The 22,642-nt window shown below is 48.6% G+C and overlaps 1 protein-coding gene and 1 pseudogene across 2 annotated transcripts in view; one reads left to right on the top strand and one right to left on the bottom strand.

Annotated features, from left to right (window-relative positions):
- The window catches only part of ANKRD27 (ankyrin repeat domain 27), a 61,778-nt gene that overhangs the window by 30,380 nt on the left and 8,756 nt on the right, over positions 1–22,642 (bottom strand). For both annotated transcript variants that reach the window (XM_004704715.2, XM_045293583.1), the window contains exons 2-10: positions 12,706–12,835; positions 5,276–5,386; positions 3,478–3,634; positions 2,407–2,561; positions 1,617–1,676; positions 1,476–1,529; positions 1,306–1,371; positions 1,141–1,217; positions 245–366 (exon numbers count right to left, since the gene is read on the bottom strand). In XM_004704715.2, the coding sequence (XP_004704772.1) occupies positions 245–366; positions 1,141–1,217; positions 1,306–1,371; positions 1,476–1,529; positions 1,617–1,676; positions 2,407–2,561; positions 3,478–3,634; positions 5,276–5,386; positions 12,706–12,807 (904 nt within the window). In that variant the 5' untranslated portion in view covers positions 12,808–12,835. The remainder of the gene's footprint in view (positions 1–244; positions 367–1,140; positions 1,218–1,305; positions 1,372–1,475; positions 1,530–1,616; positions 1,677–2,406; positions 2,562–3,477; positions 3,635–5,275; positions 5,387–12,705; positions 12,836–22,642) is intronic.
- Positions 5,969–7,153, top strand: LOC105978809 (annotated as a pseudogene).

Below are 22,642 nucleotides of genomic sequence, written 5' to 3'. Positions count from 1 at the left end.
CTCTTGCCCAACAGATGCAGACCCGCCCTCCCAGTCAGAGCCAGCCTGGTATGCCCATGCTTGGTGCCCTGGCTGAGCAGCCCCGTCTGCCTCACCCTTGCAGGCTGCAGCACTGGTCCTTGCAGTGGGCACTCGTACCCCTGCAGGCCCCATGTCACCCCTGCTCCAAGGCAGACTCGTAGTCAGTGTACCCCTCACCGCCCCCCGCTGAGTTACTCCCCATGGGCCCCCCCGCAGCACACACCTCTCTGGCTAGGAGACTGGGTGATCAGCTGCATGGCCTTCCGCACACACAGCAGCTTCTGCTGCGGGGAGGTGCACTTGTTCAGCTGGCCCAGTGCCCGCTTGGCCCGGGGTATGTTGAAGCTGGAAGAGAATTCATGGAAGGCCATGTGCTGGGCCCTTTGTCCTGGATCTGATAACATCATCTCCGGGGACACAGGGAGGAGAGACCAAGACCCAGAAATCACCTGACTGCAGCCTGGGACAAAACTCGGCAGGCTGAAGGCCCACTCGGGCTGTCAGGTGGCCCGGGTCCACCTGAAATGTGGGCAGAACTTTTTTTAAATCATTAGCCCCAGAGAAGGGGGGAAAAAAGTTCACACCCAAACCCTTAATTTTGTGGCTTCACGACACTTAAATCTTCTCAAAAGCTGGTACCATCGTGGCCAGGTCCCCATGACAGGCCGGTGAGAGAGGAGCTGTCTGTCTGTGCCGCCTGGCTGAGTGACATGCCCCCTGGAGACTGGCTGTACACAACCCACCCTCTAGCTCTATCCAGCAGGAGGGTGACAGCAACAAGCGAGTCACCTGCAATTTCAGCCTTTCATCTCCAGTAACCTCAGGAGCGCTGCTGAGGCGCTGGCTCACAAGTTGGCTTGCTAATCGCACGCTAATTCAAAGCTACCGGCTCTGTACTCCCGTAGAAAGTTACAGCTTCAGAAACTCCCAAGGGCAGTCCCACTCTGTCCCACAGGGCCACTCTGAGTCAGCATGAACTCGATGGCAGTGAGTTTGGTTTTGTTCAGTAATCACTGCACCTCCCACAGTCCTGAGAATCACCTCTCTGGCCCCTAGGCTGCTGGGAGCCTGACCAGAGAGGGAGGGGCAGCACAGCCCCCACTGGGCCCAGGTCCTCACCTGAACTCCGGCTTCACACCAATGTCCCTCTGCTGAAGATCCTGAAGGCTCCTTGTGATTTTGTTGAAGGCCGCGTCCTAACAACAGATTTTAACGAGGCTTCAAATGTCTCTGCAAGGCCCCGGATGAGGCTTGCATCCCAGGCACAGGGGACCTAGAGCCTACCTCACTTGCCTCCATGGTCCCCACGTACTTAAAGATCAGGTCATAGATGTTGTGATGGATGTACATCTGTGAAACCAATGAGCCCCCGTCAGGGTGAGTGTTGGGGAGCTGGGGGCTCCCTGCAACCACACCACCACCACGCCAGCCCCCTCGTTGTCACAGCCCCCTACCTCCACAGCTTGTTTCATCAGGCTCATCTGGGCCTCCTGCTTGGCAAGCAGTTTCTAGAACAAGAAAAGCAGTTCCAGAGCTCGGGCCAGCACGAGCGCAAAAGCTGTAAGGCTCACACATCAACGCCTGGCTGGGCTTACCAGGTGGGAGTCCCGCAGGAGCTGCTGGAGGCATTTGGTGTAGAGAGCGTTCACGGAGTCCTACAACACAGAGCAGAAAGAGACCCATCACCCTTGCAGCTGGGGCCCACATGGCTCCACCCACAGAGCACAGGCTACAAGTACTAATGCCAGCTTCTTTTTTAAAAAATGTGGCCATCACATAATTTCCTGTCAACTTGAGTGAAGGGGTGGGGTCTAGCCTGTCAATCAGGTCACAGCCAATGAGGCCTCTATGTGGGCATGGTCTTCTCATGAGGATTCGAGGAACTCCTGTCTTCCTCCCCGGAGGCGGGACACACACTCTCCCCTCTAGACATTCCTGCTGACAAACCACATGGAGCTACACTGATAGAACCGAGCCCTGGAGCTAGAGGAGCCACGTGGTGACCCACACCAGCGCTGAGATGCTACCACCGCCACTGGATCCACAAGACTCCCCACCCACTGGCCTGTGATCTTCCTGCATTTGGCGTCATTGCATGTGTTGCGTGAGTCTAAAGAAGAATTTATAGACTGGTATTGGACACGTGAGCTAATATCGGACTTAGGGACTTGATCTGGACTGGGCTGGGATGTTTTCTTGATATGCAGTTACTCGTTGATTTCCAAGTTCTCTACAGTGGCTTCAGTGACGTTTCTAATTAGGCTTGCCCCGCGTTCCCAACAGGGAATGCAGCAGCCCAGTTTCAGAGCAAACCGAGCAGCCTGCTGGTGGCCCGAGTTGGCCAGCCAGAGGCCTGGGTGCCCGAGGCGTGAGCCGGCTACGCACTATGTGGTGGCGCAGGCTCTTCCTTTCACACTCTCGGAACGTTCGGTGGAAGGAGGCGATGTTCCGGTCGAAACGCTCCGAATGTCTTCCCAAAAAGTCTCTCACATCTTCGATGGTTTTCAGGGAAAAGGGATCGAGGGGTGTTAAAGGTTCATCTGAAAAAGAGAGACAGAGGGTCAGGCTGGATGAAGACACCACTGCTTTCTGATGAAAAGAAAAAAGGCGTCGCACTCTTTGCCACAATCTACCAAGACCAGATGCTCTCGGTGCCCCTCACTGCCATCGAGTCAAGTCCGACTCCCCGTGGACCTGTAGGACAGGGGAGAACTGCCCTTGTGGGGCTCTGGCCCTGTAACTCTTCAGTGGAGTAGAAAGTCTCATCTTTCTCCCACGGAGCATCTGGTAGTTTCGCACTGCTGACCTTGCGGTGAGCAGCCCAACGCAAAATCACTGTGCCACCAAGGCTCCTTTCCAGGTTCCAGAGACCTTGTTTCCAAGATCCTGCCCGAGTGCAGCCTGGTTACGGGCCAGGGTGGGGTCTGGAGAGCATGGTCCCCTGGAGGCCCTTTCCTGAGCCATGAGCATGACCTGCGAGGCTCAGGTACAGCAGTCCCAATTCCTGGCAACAGGCCTCGCCAAGAGTCTCTGGTTGCACTGGACACATCAAATGTTACCTCAACGTCATGGGCTGGCGGAGAGCAGTTATTCACTCCGAACGATGGGCTCTTAAATAGGCCTACAATGAGGCTGGCAGAACAAGCCCTCAGGCCAGGGACACAGCCACCTGTAGCTCCAGGGGTGGCATCAAGGTCAGAAAGAAGTCCGGGAAGCGCTGCCCCTGCAACTGTGCAGCACCCAACGTGTGCAACTGCCCACGGCAGCCCAAGCTACACCTCTCAGCCCAACGAGACAACAAGACTTCGTATTGATAAGGGCTAGAGAAAACAATCAGAGACAGTGACACAGATTTTTAACGGGTTCTTGAATATTTTATGGTGAGTTTGTAATGAATTCTACAGGTATATTTCTCTAAGCCAGGGATCCTCCCGCCCCTGGCTGCCCCCTGCATACCTGAACTCTCTCTCTTTTCCAAAGGATGGGCTATGCACAGTATACTGAAACTCTCCTCTTTTTCATTGTAGAAGGTTTCTTCAAAGAGAATTGGCACTGAGAGAAGACAGGTGAAGCCAGCTCCGAGTTTAATCCTGTTGCCCTGGATGGCGACATCCTGGAACGAGAGAGCCACCACTGTGCCACCAGCCCCTCCTAGCCCACCGCTGCCACGGCACTCAGCCAAAACCTGGCCCACCTCCACTCCACTCAGGTTTGCTGTGCACATTTTGGCCACCTTTGTTTTCTCTCTCATCTCTTCTGTGTTGGGGCACAGAACGCTTCTTTCCTATGTTGGCCCTCTAGCTACTACACAGTGCCCTGATCCCTTCTACACAGTACAGCAGAAAAAGCACACAACGGCACCTCGGAGTAAAAGACATCCTGTTCCTTTGGGAACAAAATCAAAAGGGGAGACCTTCTCTGATCTGGATAGGACCTAAAGAAACTGTGTTCCCAATTGGGTGGAGCTGAAGGCTGTGCCCTCCGGTCCTCTCCCTGGCTGGTCAAGTCACAGCCACTACGGCTCGTGCTGGCCTCAGAGGGTGCCTGAGGCAGCCCAGCCATGATGAGCCACATCCCTCTGATCTCACTGTACATCTAGATCCCCGAAAGAGAGCCGAGAGTCTAACAAGTGGTGGCGACGCTGGTGAGCAGATCTGTGGGAGGGCAAAGGGTTGCTGGGCCTGACCCCATGCTTCGGAGCCCTGGCTCCAGGCCCTTTCCCTCCCCTCCTTGGGGCCCAAGAACCTCAGCGACTGAGTCCGAGGCCAGAGGCCAACCCCTGCATCCGTGAGGACCTCGCCACCCTGACTGGAAATAAGGAGGGGGACAGAGTCAGCACTGACTGGATTGGAGTTGCCCTTCCCTCCGAACCCACCCGCCCCCCATGTTCACGGGTTAAAAAAGCACATTCCCTAAAGCTACTGAAGGTGTGCTCCTCCTGAGAGAGAGCAAATGCCCCTGTGTGGCATTCCCACCCCACAGGCCTAATGGCAGCCTAGTCACAGGTCCGCACCAAGGTCAGTCCGCAGAACCAAGCCACGTCACGGAGACGCACACACTGAGGGGCCGCACTAGACGTGCGCGAACTAAGAAACAGAGTAACAACACAATGCGTGGCATGGCATGATCCTGGGCTGAAACATAACAACTGGCCATAAAATGAAGCACAATGTGTATGTACAAATTGTATGGCGAACATACACTTTGCTTCTACACTGTGGTAATATAAGTGAATGTTTGTTCTTAGGAAATGCATACTGAGTCATTTAGAGGTAAAGAGACGTGATGTCTACAACTTAACTCTCTGACGATTTAGGCCAAAATAGTATGTCTAGAGATGAGAGAGAACACAAAGGTGGCAACAATATGGACAGCTGTCCAGTCTCGGGGAAGGGCCCACAGTGTCCTCTGTCCTTCACGGTGACATTCCGTGGGCTTGAGATGATGGCAAAAACAGAACGTCTTACAAACTAAAATCCACCCCTGAGGTCCAATTCGTGACCAAGAAGCCACTCAGCTGTCCGAGGCATGGGCTGACAGCTGACCGGGACAGGGGCCTTGGTGAGGAGAGAGCATTCCAGGGGTTCCCAGGCAGACGCAGGGGAGGGCAGGGCCGTCCCCTTCCCCACTTTCCGCCCAGGCTCTGAAGCAAAGGCAGGCATCCCTGCGGCCCCGTCCAGGCGCTGGGTGCGCACCAAAGAGGGAAGCTCTTCTTCCCTCCCTCCGTCCTGATGGACACGGAGGAAATGGTTACCTTTCCGTCTAAGGTCTGATAACGTTCTTCCACTGGGATCAAAACGTAGGACTCAAACTGACAAGTCGACTGGACACTGCTCGACAGGCTTCCTTTGCAAGGGACTAAGACCTGGAAGAGAAGAATCGGGACGAACACCAGACGTCTCGTTGATGACTTCAGCGAGCAGAATGTAGCCAAAGGCACTCCACTGAAATTGTTTGGGGGACCTACTGGCAGAGAGAATTCCTGGGGTCACTGGCCTGCCAGCTGTTGTGATGAGGCAGATGCCCTGCCCCCCAGGGCAGAGGGGCATGGCTCTTCAGACATGGGAGTAGAAGGCTGAGTCCCACCCTCACTGGCCCCTCTCCATAGGTAACCCCACGAGTGCCCTTTATTCTCAACTGCCCCGTTACAAGCATCACCAGGCTCAGAAATGACTCCCAAGAGGAGTCCAGGAAAGTGAGGCTAAAAAGTCTCATAAAAGTTCATCACCCAAAAGATCCACATTTGACCCTGAAGACTGTTCCTTTCTGATCAGATTTTCTATTTAAACCTAGTTTTAAAATAAAAAACAATAACCACTAAACAAACAAACACGGACGTGCTTGAAGAAAGCTTGTGAAAAACGAATTAAAGGTAATGGAGTGGACTCCTCTTGCAGCCCCAGCTCCAAAGGCCAGTGTCTCCTGCCTTCTCCGACTCAATCTCGCCATGGCTTCCTACAGCTATCGCAGTCTTCGTCCACCTCGTCCTTCGGGGGCATGGCGAGATTGAGTTGGCGGCTCCTTCCGCGCACCCAGCATCCATGGGGCTCTGGTGGCCTCGGCGTGTCCGTGCCGTCCGCTCGCTTCATGTCCTCGTCCTCCTCCGGGGACTATGGCGGCGGCTATGCAGGCGTCCTGTCCACGTCCGACGGTCTCCTCTCCGGGAACAAGAAGATCGCCATGCAGAACCTCAACGACCACCTAGCCTCCTACCCGGACAAGATGCGCACCCTGGAGACAGCCAACACGGAGCTGGAGGTGAAGATCCGCAACTGGTACCAGAAGCAGGGCCCGGGGCCCGCCCGCGACTACAGCCACTACTACGAGACCATCGAGGACCTGCGGGACCAGATTCTCAGTGCCACCATCCAGAACTCCAAGGTCGTGCTGCAGATCAACAACGCCTGCCCGGCGGCGGATGACTTCCGCACCAAGTTCGAGATGGAGCTGAACCTGCATGTGAGTGTGGAGGCGGATATCAATGGGCTGCGCCTGGTGCTGAACCAGCTGACGCTGGCCCGCGCCAACCTGGAGATGCAGATCGAAGGGCTGAAGGAGGAGCTGGCCTTCCTGAAGAAGAACCACGAGGCGGAAATCAGCAGCCTGAAGGCCCAGGTGCAGGGCCAGGTCAGTGTGGAGGGGGATTCTGCACCAGGCATCGACCTGGCCAAGATCCTGAACGGCATGAGGAGCCAGTATGAGATCATGGCCGAGAAGAACTGGAAGGATGCCTAAGCGTGGTTCATTAGCCGGACTGAGAACCTGAAATTGGAGGTCGCTGGCCACACAGAGAAGCTCCAGGTCAGCAAGACAGATGTAACTGACCTGCGGTGGACGCTCCAGAGCCTGGAGATTGAGCTGCAGTCACAGCTGAGCATGAAAGCCGCCCTGGAAGGCACCCTGGCGGAGACGGTGGCGCACTTTGGAGTCCATTTGGTGCAGATCCAAGTGATGGTAATAGCATGGAGGCCCAGCTGCGCGAAGCGCACTCTGACGTGGAGGGCGGAACCAGGAATACCAGAAGCTTTGGGGCATCAAGTCGCGGCTGGAACAGGCGCTCACCACCTATCGCAGCCTGCTCGAGGGCCAGGATGCTCACTACAAAGACCTGCCCACCACCACGGCCCTCTGAGTCCTGGGCTTCCTGCCCTCCTGCAGAAGCCCCGGTACCAAGGGGTGGAACCCTTAACCCCGTCTCTTCCCCAAGAACTTCCAATAAAACTTTACGGCATGAAAATAAAAAAGGTAATGGAGTCTTACCACGAATTTTTTGAAGCCGATTCATATCTACAGGTTTGACAGAGTATATGTGGTGCAATACATTTATGCTGCAGAGCATGTGGGCGAACAGAGTTATAAAAACTTGTTGTTGTTGTTGTTGTTGTCAGTTCCAACTCAGAGCAACCCTGTGTACAAGAGAACGAAACACGGCCTGGTCCTGCACCACCCGCACCATGTCCTTATGTCTGAGCCACTGTCGCAGCCCCTGGGCTGTGAAAATGCCTTAGCCGTGACCAACCATCTTGAGAGAGTGAGTTGCTGGGCCTGGGTGGCGTTCCGGACCAGAGTCTAGGGGTTCCACAGCCATCAATTGGCACAACATAATCCATTAAGAGAGTCCTGGTGGTGTACAGGGTGCTGGGCTGGACTGCTCGTTTCCAGATCGGTAGTGATCCAGGGGAAGACAGAGAGAGAGCAGGAAGGGGGTTGCGGGGGAGGCTTTCTGCTTCCGGAAAGACTTAAAGCCTCAGAAACGCACAGGGGCAGCTCTCCCCACGGAGTCAGAATTGGCTCAAAAGCAGTCAGTCTGGTCTTTTCGGTTTTTGTTTTGTTTTGTAGTCTACAAAGACGACGTCCTACATCCTGCTTTGGTGAGTCACAACTAGTCTTAAGAGCTTGTAAGCAGTCATTTAAGGCACTGGTCTCTCACCAATGGAGCAAAAAAGAGTGAAGAAAATAAAGGATGAATAGACCATGTGAGCCCCAATCTCTGCCACGCTGAGAGCAGAGCTAGATGGTGCCAGGCTGCTTGCTCCCTGCTCTGACGGGATCACAACAGCAAATTCTGGAGGTTTGTGGAATGGTATTCAAACTCATACGTGAGACCAGGCTGACTGGTCTGATGAGGACTGGTGGTGGCCCAGACACAATGGCCCTTAGACACCCTTCGATCTGGAACTGAACTCACCCCTGGGGCTCAATTTTGAGCCAAGAACAGCCTGGCCTATAAGGTGAACAAACAGTAACAGCAGGGAGACAGCACACACTTCAGAAGGTGCCAGATCCAAAGGGCAGCAGCCGCCCAGGGCGCACGCTCAGCGGGCCGTGCAGGGCACAGCGATAGGAGAGCAGGACCAGGGGGGCTGATAAACACAGGGTGGAAGCAGGGTAGGACGGCAATCAATGTCACAAAGCCAACGTGCATGAATTATTGAGGGCACAACCAATTTGCTCCGTAAACGTTCACTCAAATCTCAATAAAAAGGAAAGAAAACACAACGCATCAATATGCTGTCTACAAGAGACACACCTTAGACACAAAGGCAAAAATAAAGTGAAAAATCAAAGGACAGGGGAAATGTTGAGCAAAATGGCAGCGCAGGAGTGGGAATATTAATCTCTGATAAAATAGATTTTAAGGCAAAAACCAGCAAAAAGGACAAAACTTACTCAAAATCAAACCCACTGCCATCAAGTCATAGCAACCCCCTGTGGGGTTCGGAGACTGTAACTGTGGATGGGAACAGAAAGCCCAGTCTTTCTCCCTTGGAGCTGCTGACCAGGTGGACTGCAGCCCAACACGGAACCCCTCCACCAGCAGGGCTCCTGTTAGGACAGGGTAGAACTGCCCCTGTGGGTCTCCAGGACTGTCACTGTTTATGGGAGTAGAAAGCCCTGTTTCTTCCTGGGAGCAGCTGGTGATTTTCAACTGCTGACCCTGTGGTTAGCAGTCCGACACATAACCACTACACCACCAGGGCTCCTGTTACAGGAGACAAGGAGCCTCCTTATAATGATGAAAGGGTCAATCCAGCATGAGGACCTAATTATTAAAAAACAAGAAAAACTTAGTCATAATCACAGCTTTGTCTGGATGCTGATGCTGTTATGAATTGACTTAGTCACCACCACCACCCACCCCAAAACACAAACAAACAAATGAGTGTTGTACACCCTAACTTCTATGTCGGTGGTTATAATCCTCCTGGGGCACAGGTGGTCTGTGTTGCGTTAATGAAGCAGGATGTGGAGTCAATCTCTTTTGAAACAAAAGTGAGCTTCAAGGCAAGTTGGTAGGCAAAGACAGAGAAGAGAGACATCAGTCACAGCAAGAGACCTAAGAGCAGGTGCTCAAAAAGACAAGGATACAGAGGAAGCCTTCCCGACGGCCATGCCTTAGATTTGGACACCTAGCTTCCTAAACTGTGAGAAAATTAATCTGCTTGTTGTAGCCACCCCCTTGTGGTATTTCTGCTGTAGCAGCATTAGGCAACTAGAGCAAGTGCCATAAAGATCACAAAACAGTGTCTAGCACAGGCTGCCACCTACACCAGTCATGTCTCAGGGTGCCAGGCTCTCTCTAGGGGAGGTACACCATAAGATGTACCGAATTCTAAGCTGGCTCTGGGCACGACACTGACCAGGCATCAGTGACGCCAGCTTCCCACTACTATGTCACGGACAGAGCTCCACTCCCAGTGTTCTCTCTGCTCCGGCCCTGGCCACCAGGTGTGCATCTGTGTTTGCCTCCTTGTGCATCACCTTGGCTGGGCCACAATTCTGAATGGGTTACAGTTATGATGTAGACACCCCCCCCCATGATAAGATCTTGATTACTGTCACCTTGTTTACTGATCTTGGGAGCCATCAGCAGTCCGCCATCTTACCTCCTGACCTTAATACGTTTGTCAAATCTGTGATTCCATTCTTGGAAACATTTTTCAAACTCATCTGTTTGGATGGCTGACAGCACCTCCCTCGTTTTTTTCTTCACCCCTTCTACAGCATCAAAACGCTGTCCTCTCATGTCCCTCTGCATTCTCGGAAACAAAAAGAAGTCGCATGGGTCAGGTGAACAAGGTGCATAGGGCACGAGAGGCATGCTGCTTTGTGCCAAAAACCAGTGCATGGAGATGGCTGTGTGAGCAGGTGCACTGTCGTGCTGGCAAAACCAGTCTGCCACAAATCAAGCCTTTTTTGTTAGCACACTGTTACACTATCTCTTCAGAACCTCTAAAGAGAAAGCTTGATTTAACAGTCTGACCTGGTGGAATGAAATCCAAATGCACTATTCCCCTCACATAAAAAAACAAATGAGCATCATCTTGATCTTTGATTTCACTTGAGCTTTCCTTGGGCAAGGTGACAAAGGTGCCTTCTACTGGTTTGACTGATGTCTGCTTTCAGGGTCATAAGAACAGCACCATGTCTTGTCACCAGCAATGACCTTGGGGAAAAAGTCTGGGTTGCTTTGGAGCTGCTCTTTCAAAGCCCGGCATGTTTCCACTCGACGCTCTGTTTCCTGGTCCGTCAGAACCTGAGGCACGAAGTTCACAGTGACCCTTCTCGTTCCCAAATCTGCCATTTGCTGCACTGAGTTCCAAGATAGTCCAGATCACTTCCCCATCTCTCCAATAGTCTGTCGTCGGTCTTCAAACACAAGTGCACAAATTTTATCTACATTTTCATCCGTTCAGGAAATTGACTGACATCCAGAATGAGGTTTGTCATCAATCAACATTTCACCTTTTTCTGATATGAGAAACCACTCATACACTTGAGTTTTTCCCACAGCGCTGTCCTTGTAAGCTGTGTTCGACATCACAACAGTTGCTGTAGCATTTTTCTAAGGCAGGAAATGAAATTTCACAGCTGCATGCTATTTTCCTAAATTGGCCATCACAAAAAGCGAGTTTTGAGAGAAACCGCTTTTACAAAAAAACTCACTGTGACCAGAGAGAACCTACCCAGGCGATGCCTTGGGTGCACTAACCCTGAGTGAGTTGCTCGATGCTCGCCTGGTGGGGAAAATGTGCACTATGAAAGTTTTTTTCTGTTTTGATGGGGGGTTACCCCATAAAACATATATATGTATGTATATGCACCCCATATATATACATAACACACATATATGAGCTTCACTGGCCTTCACAGTCACTATTTAGGAGGAATCTCTCAGATTCAAGTGTACCTGAAAAGAAGAGGACCAGGCAGCGAAACCTTACAGAGCTCCATCCCATGGCAGCTCCACATAGAATTCAAGAGGCAGATCGCCCAGACACCGCTGCTGGTTTCACAGGGCCCGTCCATACCTCCTGTTCTGACACAGGCAAAGTGTGCGCAGTGAGAGTACCTGCTATACAGGACTTCTGGGATGAAGACGTGGGATCAGGACTGTGGCACAGCAACTGACTCTACATCGGGTGTAGGTCCCGTTACCATGAGAGAAGGCCCTTTCCCTACAGACCCCACTGAGCTCTGGGAGCATCCCATATTTCGCTTTGTGACACAGCACAGCCTGGAATTAATATGTATTTTCCCAAGGGTGTGGTCATCTCTCACACTACCACCTCAGCTTCAGCCTCTAACACAGTGTCCTGCACATTCAATAACTAGCTGTAAAACAGACAGATGGCAATGACTACCTTTGGTGAGCTTTAGATTATTAAATATTATTCTTTGGAAGCAACAAGGAGCTCTGTGAGTTATAAATCGGGCTACTTTAACCACAAGGTCAGTGTTTCAGACCCACCAGCTGCTCAAAGGGAGAATATAGGGCTATCTGCTTCCATAGGATTTACAGTTTCAGAAACTCCAAGAGACAAATCTACTCTGTCCTGTAAGATAATGATGACTCAATGGCAACTCAATGGCAGAACTGGCGGCAAATATTCACAGCACAGACGACCACATGCTTCTACCATGGAGCGGCTGGTGACTTTGAACCGCCACCTTTCAGCTAACAGCGAATGCTCTGCCCACTGCATTGACAGGCCTTCTTCAGAAACAGCCTGAGTCTCACATGTTTTTGGATACAGAAGGAACTTTATTTCTGAGGATTTTTGTTCCAAACTTTTTATTATGAGTTAGGTGAGGGTTTACATGAAAACACAGAGGAGGGGCAGGGAGCAGAGAGGGGGTGTCGCTGGGAAGTTTGAGAATTCATTTAAGTTGTTTGATGCAAAAATGATAATCTGATAGGGACATCTTCATGACAATAAACTTTTTACTGACCTCTAAAAGCCAAAGGGATTGGTTTTGTCCCAAAACCAATCATGAGCACCAGAGGGGCGCTTTGAAAATGAGGCCCCTGGTGGTGGGGGGAAGGCAAGGTGCAGTAAGAGCAAGCTTTCATTTTCCAGTGAAATGTGCCAAAAGGCAAAAAAACAAAACAAAACAAAACAAAACGGGGTCAATTAATCATAGGGCAGTGGTTGAGAGGTCAGAGGAACAACTGAAGCCTGACCCAGCGCAATCCCAGAAGGCTTCCTGAGGGAAGCACCTCAGACGATCCCTCTGCATGCATGCATGCACGACACAGGCTCTGGAAGCTGGTTAAAACCGGGCAGGTCGGCAACTGACTTCCTGTAAAGGTAACTTGAGCCTGCCACACTTCCGGGATCGCCAGTGCTGCTGGATCTGCGCCTAGCACAGAAGGACAACCGTCCGGACAGGTGCACTTACAATGCCGTGGGTCTGGGCCACCATGCTGCCCAAGTCAGAACGCCACTTCTGAAGAGCCAGGTAGAACGGGTTCCTCAGCAGGTCCTCATCATACACAGCCATAGGGGCTCCCGAGGCCCCGGCGGGCTTCCTGGAGGAGGGGGACGAAGCGAGACATGGTCAGGCTTCTAGAACACAGAACCGTGGAAACGGCATTCCTTTAACCAGAAGACCAAAACGACTCCACCACACACTTAACACTCACTCCGGAAATATCAAACACAGCCCACCAAATCAAAGATGATTTGTTTATTGGTTAAACACATGCATTCCATTCAGGAAACCTTGTTAGCTCTCAGTGCATGGAAACATACCCAGGGATACTTCTGAAACAGATGCTACATATCTTAATAGTATAAGAGTATAGAAATACAGATATAAGAGTACAGATATACAAGTGTCATCTTCGGGTGTCATAATGTGCGTCATGCCTATTGTTCTAAAAAGTCAATTTTACTTTTTATTATTTTTATTAAATACTTATACATTTTAATGAAATAGTTTATGCCTATACACAAGAAAGTGAGCCCGGTGAAACCAGAAAACGAACCACACGGCCAATTGACATAATAGAGGGAAATAATACATTTCAGTGTTTTTTTAAGTCACCAAGTTTGAGGTTAGTTAGAAAGCAAAGGCTGCCTGAAACATCATCATTTCCCAGTGTAAGATAAAAAGATAGTTCTCCATATTGTGTGTGTGTGTGTGTGTGCGGGTGTGTTAAGAATCTTAAAGTTTTATTTTTCATCTTTAGGTCTTCAATCCATCTGGATTTTTTTTCTGTGCCCCAAATCAGGCATCTAATTTTAATTTATTCATATGGTAGGTCTACTGTACCATCATCATTTTTTTACATAGTCTACCCCTTTCACACAGGTTGATAATGCTCCCTTTGTCATGCTCCACGCTCCCACACATCTCTGACATGTTTCTGGCCTCTGCTCTCTTTCAATGGTGTGGCCCAGGAGTCAACAAACTTTTGGGACACAAGAGCCAATCCTGTCCCTCACAACAATTTAAGAAGTATTTAAGAACCATAAATATATATATATATATATTTTTATATGTCTTTTAAAAAAAATCATTTTATTAGGGGCTCATACAACTCTTATCACAATCCATACACACATCAATTGTGTAAAACGCATTTGTACATTCATTGCCCTCATCATTCTCAAAACATTTGCTCTCCACTTAAACCCCCGGTATTAGGTCCTCATTTTCCCCCTCCGTCCCCGCTCCCCCTCCCTTATGAGTCCTTGATAGTTTATAAATTATTATTTTGTCATATCTTGCCCTGTCCGACGTCTCCCTTCACCCACTTTTCTGTTGTCCATCCCCCAGGGAGGAGGTCACATATAGTTCCTTGTAATTGGTTCCCTCTTTCCTACCCACTCTCCCTCTACCATCCCCGTTTCGCCACTCACACCACTGGTCCTGTAGGGCTCATCCGCCCTGGATTCCCTGGATTTTCAGTTCCTATCTGTACCAGTGTACATCCTCTGGTCTAGCCAGACTTGCAAGGTCGAATTCGAGTCATGGTAGTGGGAGCGGGGAGGAAACATTTAGGAATCGGAGGAAAGTTGTATTTTTCATCATTGCTACATCACACCTTGACTGGTTCATCCCCTCCCCGAGACCTCTCTGCAAGGGGATCTCCAGTGGCCTACTAATGGGCTTTGGGTCTCCACTCCGCATTCCCCCCATCATTCACTATGATAAGATTTTTTGTTCTGATGATGCCTTATACCTGATCCCTTCGACACCTCGTGGTTGCATAGGCTGGGGTGCTTCTTCATGTGGGCTTTGTTGCTTCTGAGCTTGATGGCTGTTTGTTTACCTTCAAGCCTTTAAGACCCCAGACGCTATACTTTTTGATAGCCGGGCACCATCAGCTTTCTTCGCCACATTTGCTTATGCACCCATTTGTCTTCAGTGATCCGTTCGACACCTCGTGATCACACAGGCTGACCATAAATATATTTGTACAAACAAATAAAGTCACCATTATCTGACTAATACCACATGTACATTCCAAGAGAACTGTTTGCCTGCCCTTGATCTACTCTAGACTAGTGTTTTCCAAAGGTCATGCAGCCCCCTGGAGGGGATGCTGGAACAACTGGGGAGGGACAGCAGCAAAAGCAGATACCTACACTTTATCCTGGATTGTGGCTACAGTTTTTAATTACCAGAAGGACACTGAGTAATTTTTTCTTTTTTCTTTTTTCCTAAAAAGGGGGAAGTAGGCCCTATCAGTTTGGCAGCCTCTGGGCTGGACCAACATTGTCTAAGAGAAATGTGAGAAGAACAGTTTACCACGAGAAAACAGCTAAGCAATCTTGCAGCCTTTTTTTGCTGTCCCATGCCTTTACACTCTGGTGTGCATTCTATATTAACAGAATTTTTCAATTAGTATCAGCCACAGTTAGCCAGTGGCTATTATACCAGACAGCATCAGTCTTGACCACACTGTTTTACATCACAACAGTTTCATAAGAGACCTTGACATCTTATAGAGTCCACACTGTTCTCCAAAACTATCTGGTTCTTCCTAGCTCCTTATACTAGCACATAAATTAGAATCAGCTTGTCCATTCCATGCAAAATTCTGTCGGAATTTTTATTGAAGCTAACTTGTGCTGGACTACAGAGTCATTATCTTTATAATAAGGAATATCATCCATGAAAATGGTACGTCTCACTGTGGCTTTATGTCCTTCAATTACATTTTTGCCATCAAAACTATATATGTACCTTTTAAGATGCATCATTTGTATATTTAGTGTGCCAATCTGGGTTGACTAGAGAAACAAATCCAGAGGCACTCAAATATGTGTATAAGAAAGAGCTTTCTATAAAAGAGCAATTGTATATTAAGAAACATACCAGCCAAGTCCATAAGTCCGATATTAGCCCATATGTCCGATACCAATCTATAAATTCCTCTTCAGACTCATGCAACACATGCAATGACACCAAATGCAGGAAGATCACAGGCCAGTGGGTGGAAAGTCTTGTGGATCCAACGGCAGTGGAAGCGTCTCAGCACTGGCAGGGTCTCCATGTGGCTCCTCCAGCTCCAGAGCTCTGGCTCCATCAGCCTCTCTCCATGTGTCTTCTCAACATGGATGTCTCACAGGGAGTGAGCATGTGTCCCACCTCCAGCGAGCTATTTATCTACTTAGAGCCTCCAAACGAGGTCATCAAGCTGTGACATGATTGACAGGCCAAACTCCACCCTTCACTCTTAAGTCTCAAATTGGCAACAGAGTATGTAACTACCATATTTAGCATATGCTTCGTTGCTGTTATAAATGGACTTTTTCATTTTAAATGGGTTATTGTAAGTAAGGTTTAAAAGGCAAAAAAAGCCAAGTAGACTTACAGCACAGTCATACTCAAAAACAAACTCCCTGCCAGGGAGTCGGTGGTGATTCATAGTGACCTTCTAGGATTGGGTGACCTTCCCTGTGAGTTTCTGAGGCTGTAAGTCTTACAGGAGTAGAAAGCCCCTGTCTTTCTCCCTCGGGGCGGCTGCAGTTAGTAGCCCAAGCTATAACCACTACATCAGCAGGGCTCCTTACAGTCACACTGTACAGAAAAAATGAGAATCCGTAGAGAGCAGATCTAAAATCACCATCAGAGCTGTGGCTTAGGAAGCCAGCTGGCCCTGGTATGACTTATGATCTTAGGTCTGTGAATGACTGATGGAAGACTACCTATCGATGGCTAATCATTAAAGGGAACAAACTGTTTTAAGGCTGGTGCTGTCCAGAAACCACTGTGTGCGAATGATGGATGCCCTGGGGCCATTCATAGAAACAGGTGTGTGACACGTTTTAAGAACAGTCTACAGCTGACCTGCCATTGTTCCTAGCCTGTTCCCCTTGTCATACACCACCCTGGTTTTACTAAGCCATTAGGGGAGTCTGCAAAATGTACACAGAAAAGGAGACCAGGGTGCTAGCCATGTCAGGCCACCTCTCTGAGCCTCCACCCAGGTCTGCGTGACAGGGACCACTAGCACCTGTCCCTGCAGATCTCCCAGGAGGCTCATGTACCACCCCCTTTACTGTCTTCACCCTACTGCACACCAATACACCACCACTTACTGCTAGCCCACATGGTGCATTTGTAAGGATGAGAAAAGGCAGCCCCTCTTCCCGGTAGGAGCCATGGTGGCACAGTGGTTATGCAGTTGGGCTGTTAACCGCAAGGTCAGCAGTGCAAAACCACCAGCCACTCCTCTGGAGAAAGACGGGGGCTTTCCAGTCCAGTAACGAGTGAGTCTCTGAAACTCACAAGGTAGTTCTAACCTGTCCTGTAGGGTCCCTATGAGTTGGCATGGGTTCAACGGCAGTGAATTTGGTTTGGTTTTCTTCCTGGTGGCTGCAGCTTTAGGCCAGGACATACAGTTTGCTAGGCAGCTCGCAGGCTGGCTGTTGGCCCCAGGGCACCACTCTCTAGCCAGGCACCCCTTGTGCAATGAATAACCTACACAACTGTGCCCAGTGACCCTACTGTTAATGTTTGACATGCTCCTTTACATGCCTGGCTCCTTCTAAACCTCAGGGAGCAGCCACCTGCTGCTTGATATGCAACAGCAGTACTGCTGCCCACAAAGAGATCATCCTAAAATATTTAAATTGTAAAAATAACTGCTCTATTTAAAACCTTGCAAGATTATATTGTCTGACATAGGTTCTTAGACTGAGGCCTTTTCTAATTGAAAAGGAAAATGAGAACATTAGCAAATATATACTAAAGAGCATCCATGAACCTTCTCCTGGATGCAATCAGATAAATGAAAAACAAACAAAAACCTGAATGATTCTCTCTGACTAGGTAACTGTGCTCCACAGAGCCTCCGTGGGAAAGCAGCAGGGAGTGTGCCTCCATGTCTTATAAGCAATGTGGCCTGTGACACCCAAGAAAACGACCATCATCCGGCATATCCCTGCCCTAAGGAGAGCGGTCACTGTGATAGACTGCGCCCCCCTTTTCATGTTCATAGCCACTACAGGTCAACAGGCAACATGAGACCCATGTGGGCGATAAAGAGACTGAGGCTCTGGGAGTTTCAGCAGCTGACCCAAGATTCCATCAAACTCACAGAAACCACGTTTCTGACTCATGGTGACCCTACAAGACAGAACAGAACTGCCTTTGTGGGCTTCTAAGACTGTAAATCTTTATGGGAGCAAGCAGAAAGCTTCATCCTTCTCTGGCAGAAAAACTGGCCGTTTCAAACTGCTGACCATGGATTAGCAGCCCAATCCATAGCCCACTACAGCAGCAAGGCTCTGAAGATTAAATGGAGGCACTTTCTGCTAACACCTGTATGAGAGCTGACAAGCCAGAGGCACTGCACAGGGAGGGGTATACACAGAGAGCAGTTGGAAAGTGGTGCCTTCACTCCGCTTTAAAGCACCCAATCCCACACCTAGGAGGGTAAGTAGGAAGAGTAGGGCCACAAAACCACAGGCATGATTTACTACACAGAAGTAACAGACGTAACGCTGTTTCTCTCAACCCAGCTCAGTGTAAGTCTGTACACTTCTGAGGGTTCAAATCATCTTCCTTTTGAATCGTCCTTGAATTCTGAAAACTAAAAAGAAAAAGTCGGAAAGGGAAGATCAGAGCTGTAGGGGGGATGGGTAAGATTTCCCAAAGACGGGGATTCACACAGGACACCTTGCTACCCTGGAAGAATGGACAGGTAACATTTTTGGATGTTTGGGGAAAATATTCATTATTGCAACTTTCCCAGTCTTTCCTTGCCAGTACAGTTTTCAATTTTCTTAATTCTTCTTCCTAGTAAGCCCCTGGGGATGATCTTGTATCCTGAGAAAAATCTATCAAGATTATTTATTTGGAATGCTACCAAAAAGAGTCTGCATATCCTTCCGAGCTGACCTCTTTGCCTTGAATGGAGCTGCCCAGCAGATCCCCTCAGAAGCCACTGTTTGGATCAGCCCTTTTCTTTTCTTAAGGTGCCCTAACGAGAAACCAAGACAAGGGTCTTACTGAGAGAACTTGTATGTAATCATTCACTGCCCACAAGGGCATGCTCAAACATTGTGTCTGGAATAAACCTGTGCACATATGAACTGAAACGACAGCAATGCTTTGTAGCTTGCCCTTGTATGTTATCAACTTACTCGGGCTAAGTCCCTGGTTCCAGACTCCCCTAGTTGTTGTATGGAGTCCTAGTGATATAGTGGATTAGGTGCTGGGCTGTTACCAGCAAGGTCAGCAGTTCGAAACTACCAGCTGCTCCATGGAAGGAAGAGAATGCTTTGCACTCCTGTGAAAGAGTTACAGTCTCTGACTCCACAGGGGAAGTTCTGCCCTGTCTTATAGGGTCGCTAGGAGTCATGAGTGAGAGTGGCTTGGGGCCAGTCATGATTTTGTAATTTTCATTCCCTGACCTATGGTACAAAATGTCATTTTTCCTCACTATCAGCGGAGCGGCCATTTTTACTTTGTGAATTTGGACGTCTTCTTGGTCTGAACTGTCTCCATCCCATTTGCTTTAACTTTAAAGCAAACTTTTGTCACGTTGCTCAATGACAAACCCATCCCTTTTACCACTCTGCCTATTGTGTCCAATAAAATGCCTGGAAAGGGGGTTATTTCCTAAGCCACATGGGGGAAAGTCACCATGGCAGACAACCCGAGGCCCCAAGCGGAATTCCCTCAGTCCAGTCAGAGCTGTCCTGGTTGCAGGCTCTCCTGGGAACAGACTGCCTTCCTGCATGAGGTCCCTCTGGGGATTCAAGAAGGGCACTGCAGTAAAATGTCTGCAGATAGTCTCCCCCTGGGTCCCAGGGGCAGCCAGGCAAGCAACCAGGCATCTGAACTGGACTGACTCACACTGTTATTGGAGCCCAGGCAACCTAGGACGATGGGTCATGTCAATTTGCTGGGACAGTCACCAAAGAGCAACGCTCTTCCTAGTCCCTAACACAGAACAAAAGTAACAAGAGCAAAGTGGCTTCTAAACAAACCCACACGAGACAAGCTGGGGCACTGGGGGGGGGGCGTGGGGGCTGTTCACGTTGGGAAGGAGCACTCCACCTACTAGAACCACCACGCCCACCCCCAAGAAAAACACGAGTATGGCTTCCCAGGAAGAACCACCAACCTAGCTGTGAGGCAGGGAATGTGCACCAGAAACAGCAAGTACAGCCCAAGCCCAGGTAGAAAACGGTGCAACAGGAAGAGAGGGTAGAGGACGTTCCTGACAGAATACCAAAACCAAAACCACACCAAACCCACCGTCACCTGTCAACTCCATCTTAGAGACCCTAAAACGGGTTTCCAAGACTGTACATCTTTAAGGGAGCAGACAGCTCATCTTTGTCCCGAGGACCAGCTGGTGGGTTTGAACCACCAACCTTGAGGTTGGCAGTCCAGCACTTGCCCAAGAGCACCATCATAACAGGGACTAAAGTTCAGGAAGCAAGAACAGGATTCATGTGGCCACTGTGGTAGTTATATAATCTGTTGTCAATTTGAGAGGATTAAGAGTGAAGGGTTAGACTAATATCCCTAATCAACACTGATGCAAAAATCCTTAACAAAATACTGGCCAATAGAATACAAAAGATATAAAAAAATAATTCACCATGACCAAGTGGGATTCATACTGGGGATGCAGGGATGGTTGGTTGAACATACAAAAGACCATTAATATTATTCGCCACATTGATATAAAAAATTATAAGAACCACATAATATTGAAAGATGAGGAAAAAGCATTCGACAATATCCAACACCCATTCCTGTTTAAGACACTCAAGAAGATAGGAATGGAAGGAAAATTCCTCAGTGTTATACAAACTATATATAAAAACCAACAGCCAACGTGGCAATCAATGGAGAAAAGATGGAAAAAATTCCACTGAAAAGGGGGACCAGACAAGGATACCCCTTGTACCCACTCCTATTTAACATTGTACTGGAGTTCCTAGCTAACAACATAAGGCAAAGAAAAGACACCAGAGGAATTCATCTAGGAAGGAAGGGGTGAAACTATCATTATTCACAGACGATATGATTTTATACATTGAAAATCCCCAAAACTCCACAAGTGGAGTGCTGGAAGCGACAGAGGAATATGGCAGAGTGGCAGGATACAAGATCAACAAAAAGAAGTCTATCGGACTGCTATACACATCAGACAAGATCACAGAAGAAGCAAATAAAAAGGTAGTACCCTTTACAATAGCCAAGCACAAATTGAAATATCTAGGGATATATCTGACTAAAAAACCAAAAGATTTGTACAAGAAAAATTACAGATCACTATTACAAGAAACCAAAAATGACCTCAACAAATGGAAGAATATCCCATGCTCGTGGATTGGAAGACTCAATATAGTAAAGATGTCAGTTGTGCCCAAGGCACTATATAAGTTTAATGCTATCCCAATACAAATACCATCATCCTTCTTCAAAGAAAAACTGATTACCAACTTCATATGGAGAGGGAAGAAGCTCAGAATTAGCAGAGAACGCCTCAAGAAGGACAAAGTGGGAGGCTTGCTCTACCTGACTTTAGCACATGTTATACAGCCACAGTGGTCAAAACAGTGTGGTACTGGTATAATGGCAGATATTCAGACCAATGGAAAAGAGCTGAAAACCCAGAAATAAAAACATCAGCATACAGAAAACTGATTTTTGATAAGAACCCAAAAAATATCAAATGGGAAGCAGATGCCCTCTTTAACAAGTGGTGCTGGAAAAAATGGATATTTACCTGTAGAAAAATGAAGCAAGACCCTTACCTCACTCGCACAAGAATAAACTCAAGGTGGATCACTGACCTTCAGGTGAAACCCCAAACTATTAGGATCATTAATGAGGGAATTGGGACAAACCTGAGAACCTAGGCACAGGGAATACGTAGGCTATCAGAAATAGGGAAGGATACAAACACAGAAGAGGCACAAATTGACAAGTGGGATATACTGAAGGTAAATCACCTGTGTACATCAAAATAATTCACCAAGAGAATAATAAGAGAGCCCACAGACTGGGAAAACATCTTTAGCAATGACACATCAGGCAAAGGCCTTATTACAAAAATCTACAATACTATGCAAGCTTACAATAAGGAAAAAACTAATTGCCCACTAAGGCGATGGGCAAAGGACCTGAACAGAAGTTTCACAAGGGCAGATATCTGAATGGCCATTAAGCATATGAGAAAGTGTTCCCGATCATTAGCCATAAGAGAAATGTATATTAAAACAACTATGAGATTGTTTTAAACCACCTAACACCCTCAAAGATAGCCCAATTCAAAAAGTCAGAAAGTAACAAGTGTTGGAGGGGCTGTGGTGAGATAGTAACTCTCATCTACTGCTGGTGGACCTGTAGGTACATACAGCCATTATGGAAATTGATTTGATAAATGAAGATTGAGCTACCACATGACCCAGCAATCCCCTACTGGGCATATACCCAGAAGAGGCAAGAAACAAACCACGGCCAGACATCTGTGCTCCAATGTTCATTGCAGCACAGTTCACAACTGCGAGGAGTTGGAAACAACCCAAATTTCCATCACGGATGAATGGATCAAAAAACTGTGGTACATACATACAATGGAGTACTATGCATCCCTAAAATGCAGCGATGATCGAAGCACATTGCTGCATGGGAAAAACTGGAGTAAATCATGCTAAGTGAAATAAGTCAAGCACAAAAAGACAAATACAATATGAGTCCACTGTGGTTAGCTTAAAAACAAAAAACGGGGCATAGGGGAAAAGCTGCTATATACATACATCTCTGGGGTGAGGTCCAGCAACTATGGCAGGGGCCAAACCCAATCCAGGGATATATACGGCAGCCAACTAAATCAGAGGGGGAAAGAAAGGGG

The sequence above is a fragment of the Echinops telfairi genome, unplaced genomic scaffold (assembly GCF_000313985.2).
Source record: "Echinops telfairi isolate 266 unplaced genomic scaffold, ASM31398v2 ScPeMD7_2291;HRSCAF=2852, whole genome shotgun sequence".
NCBI lineage: Eukaryota > Metazoa > Chordata > Mammalia > Afrosoricida > Tenrecidae > Echinops > Echinops telfairi.
Note: the sequence above shows the minus strand (reverse complement) of the source record. Positions and strands in the feature narration are given on the sequence as shown.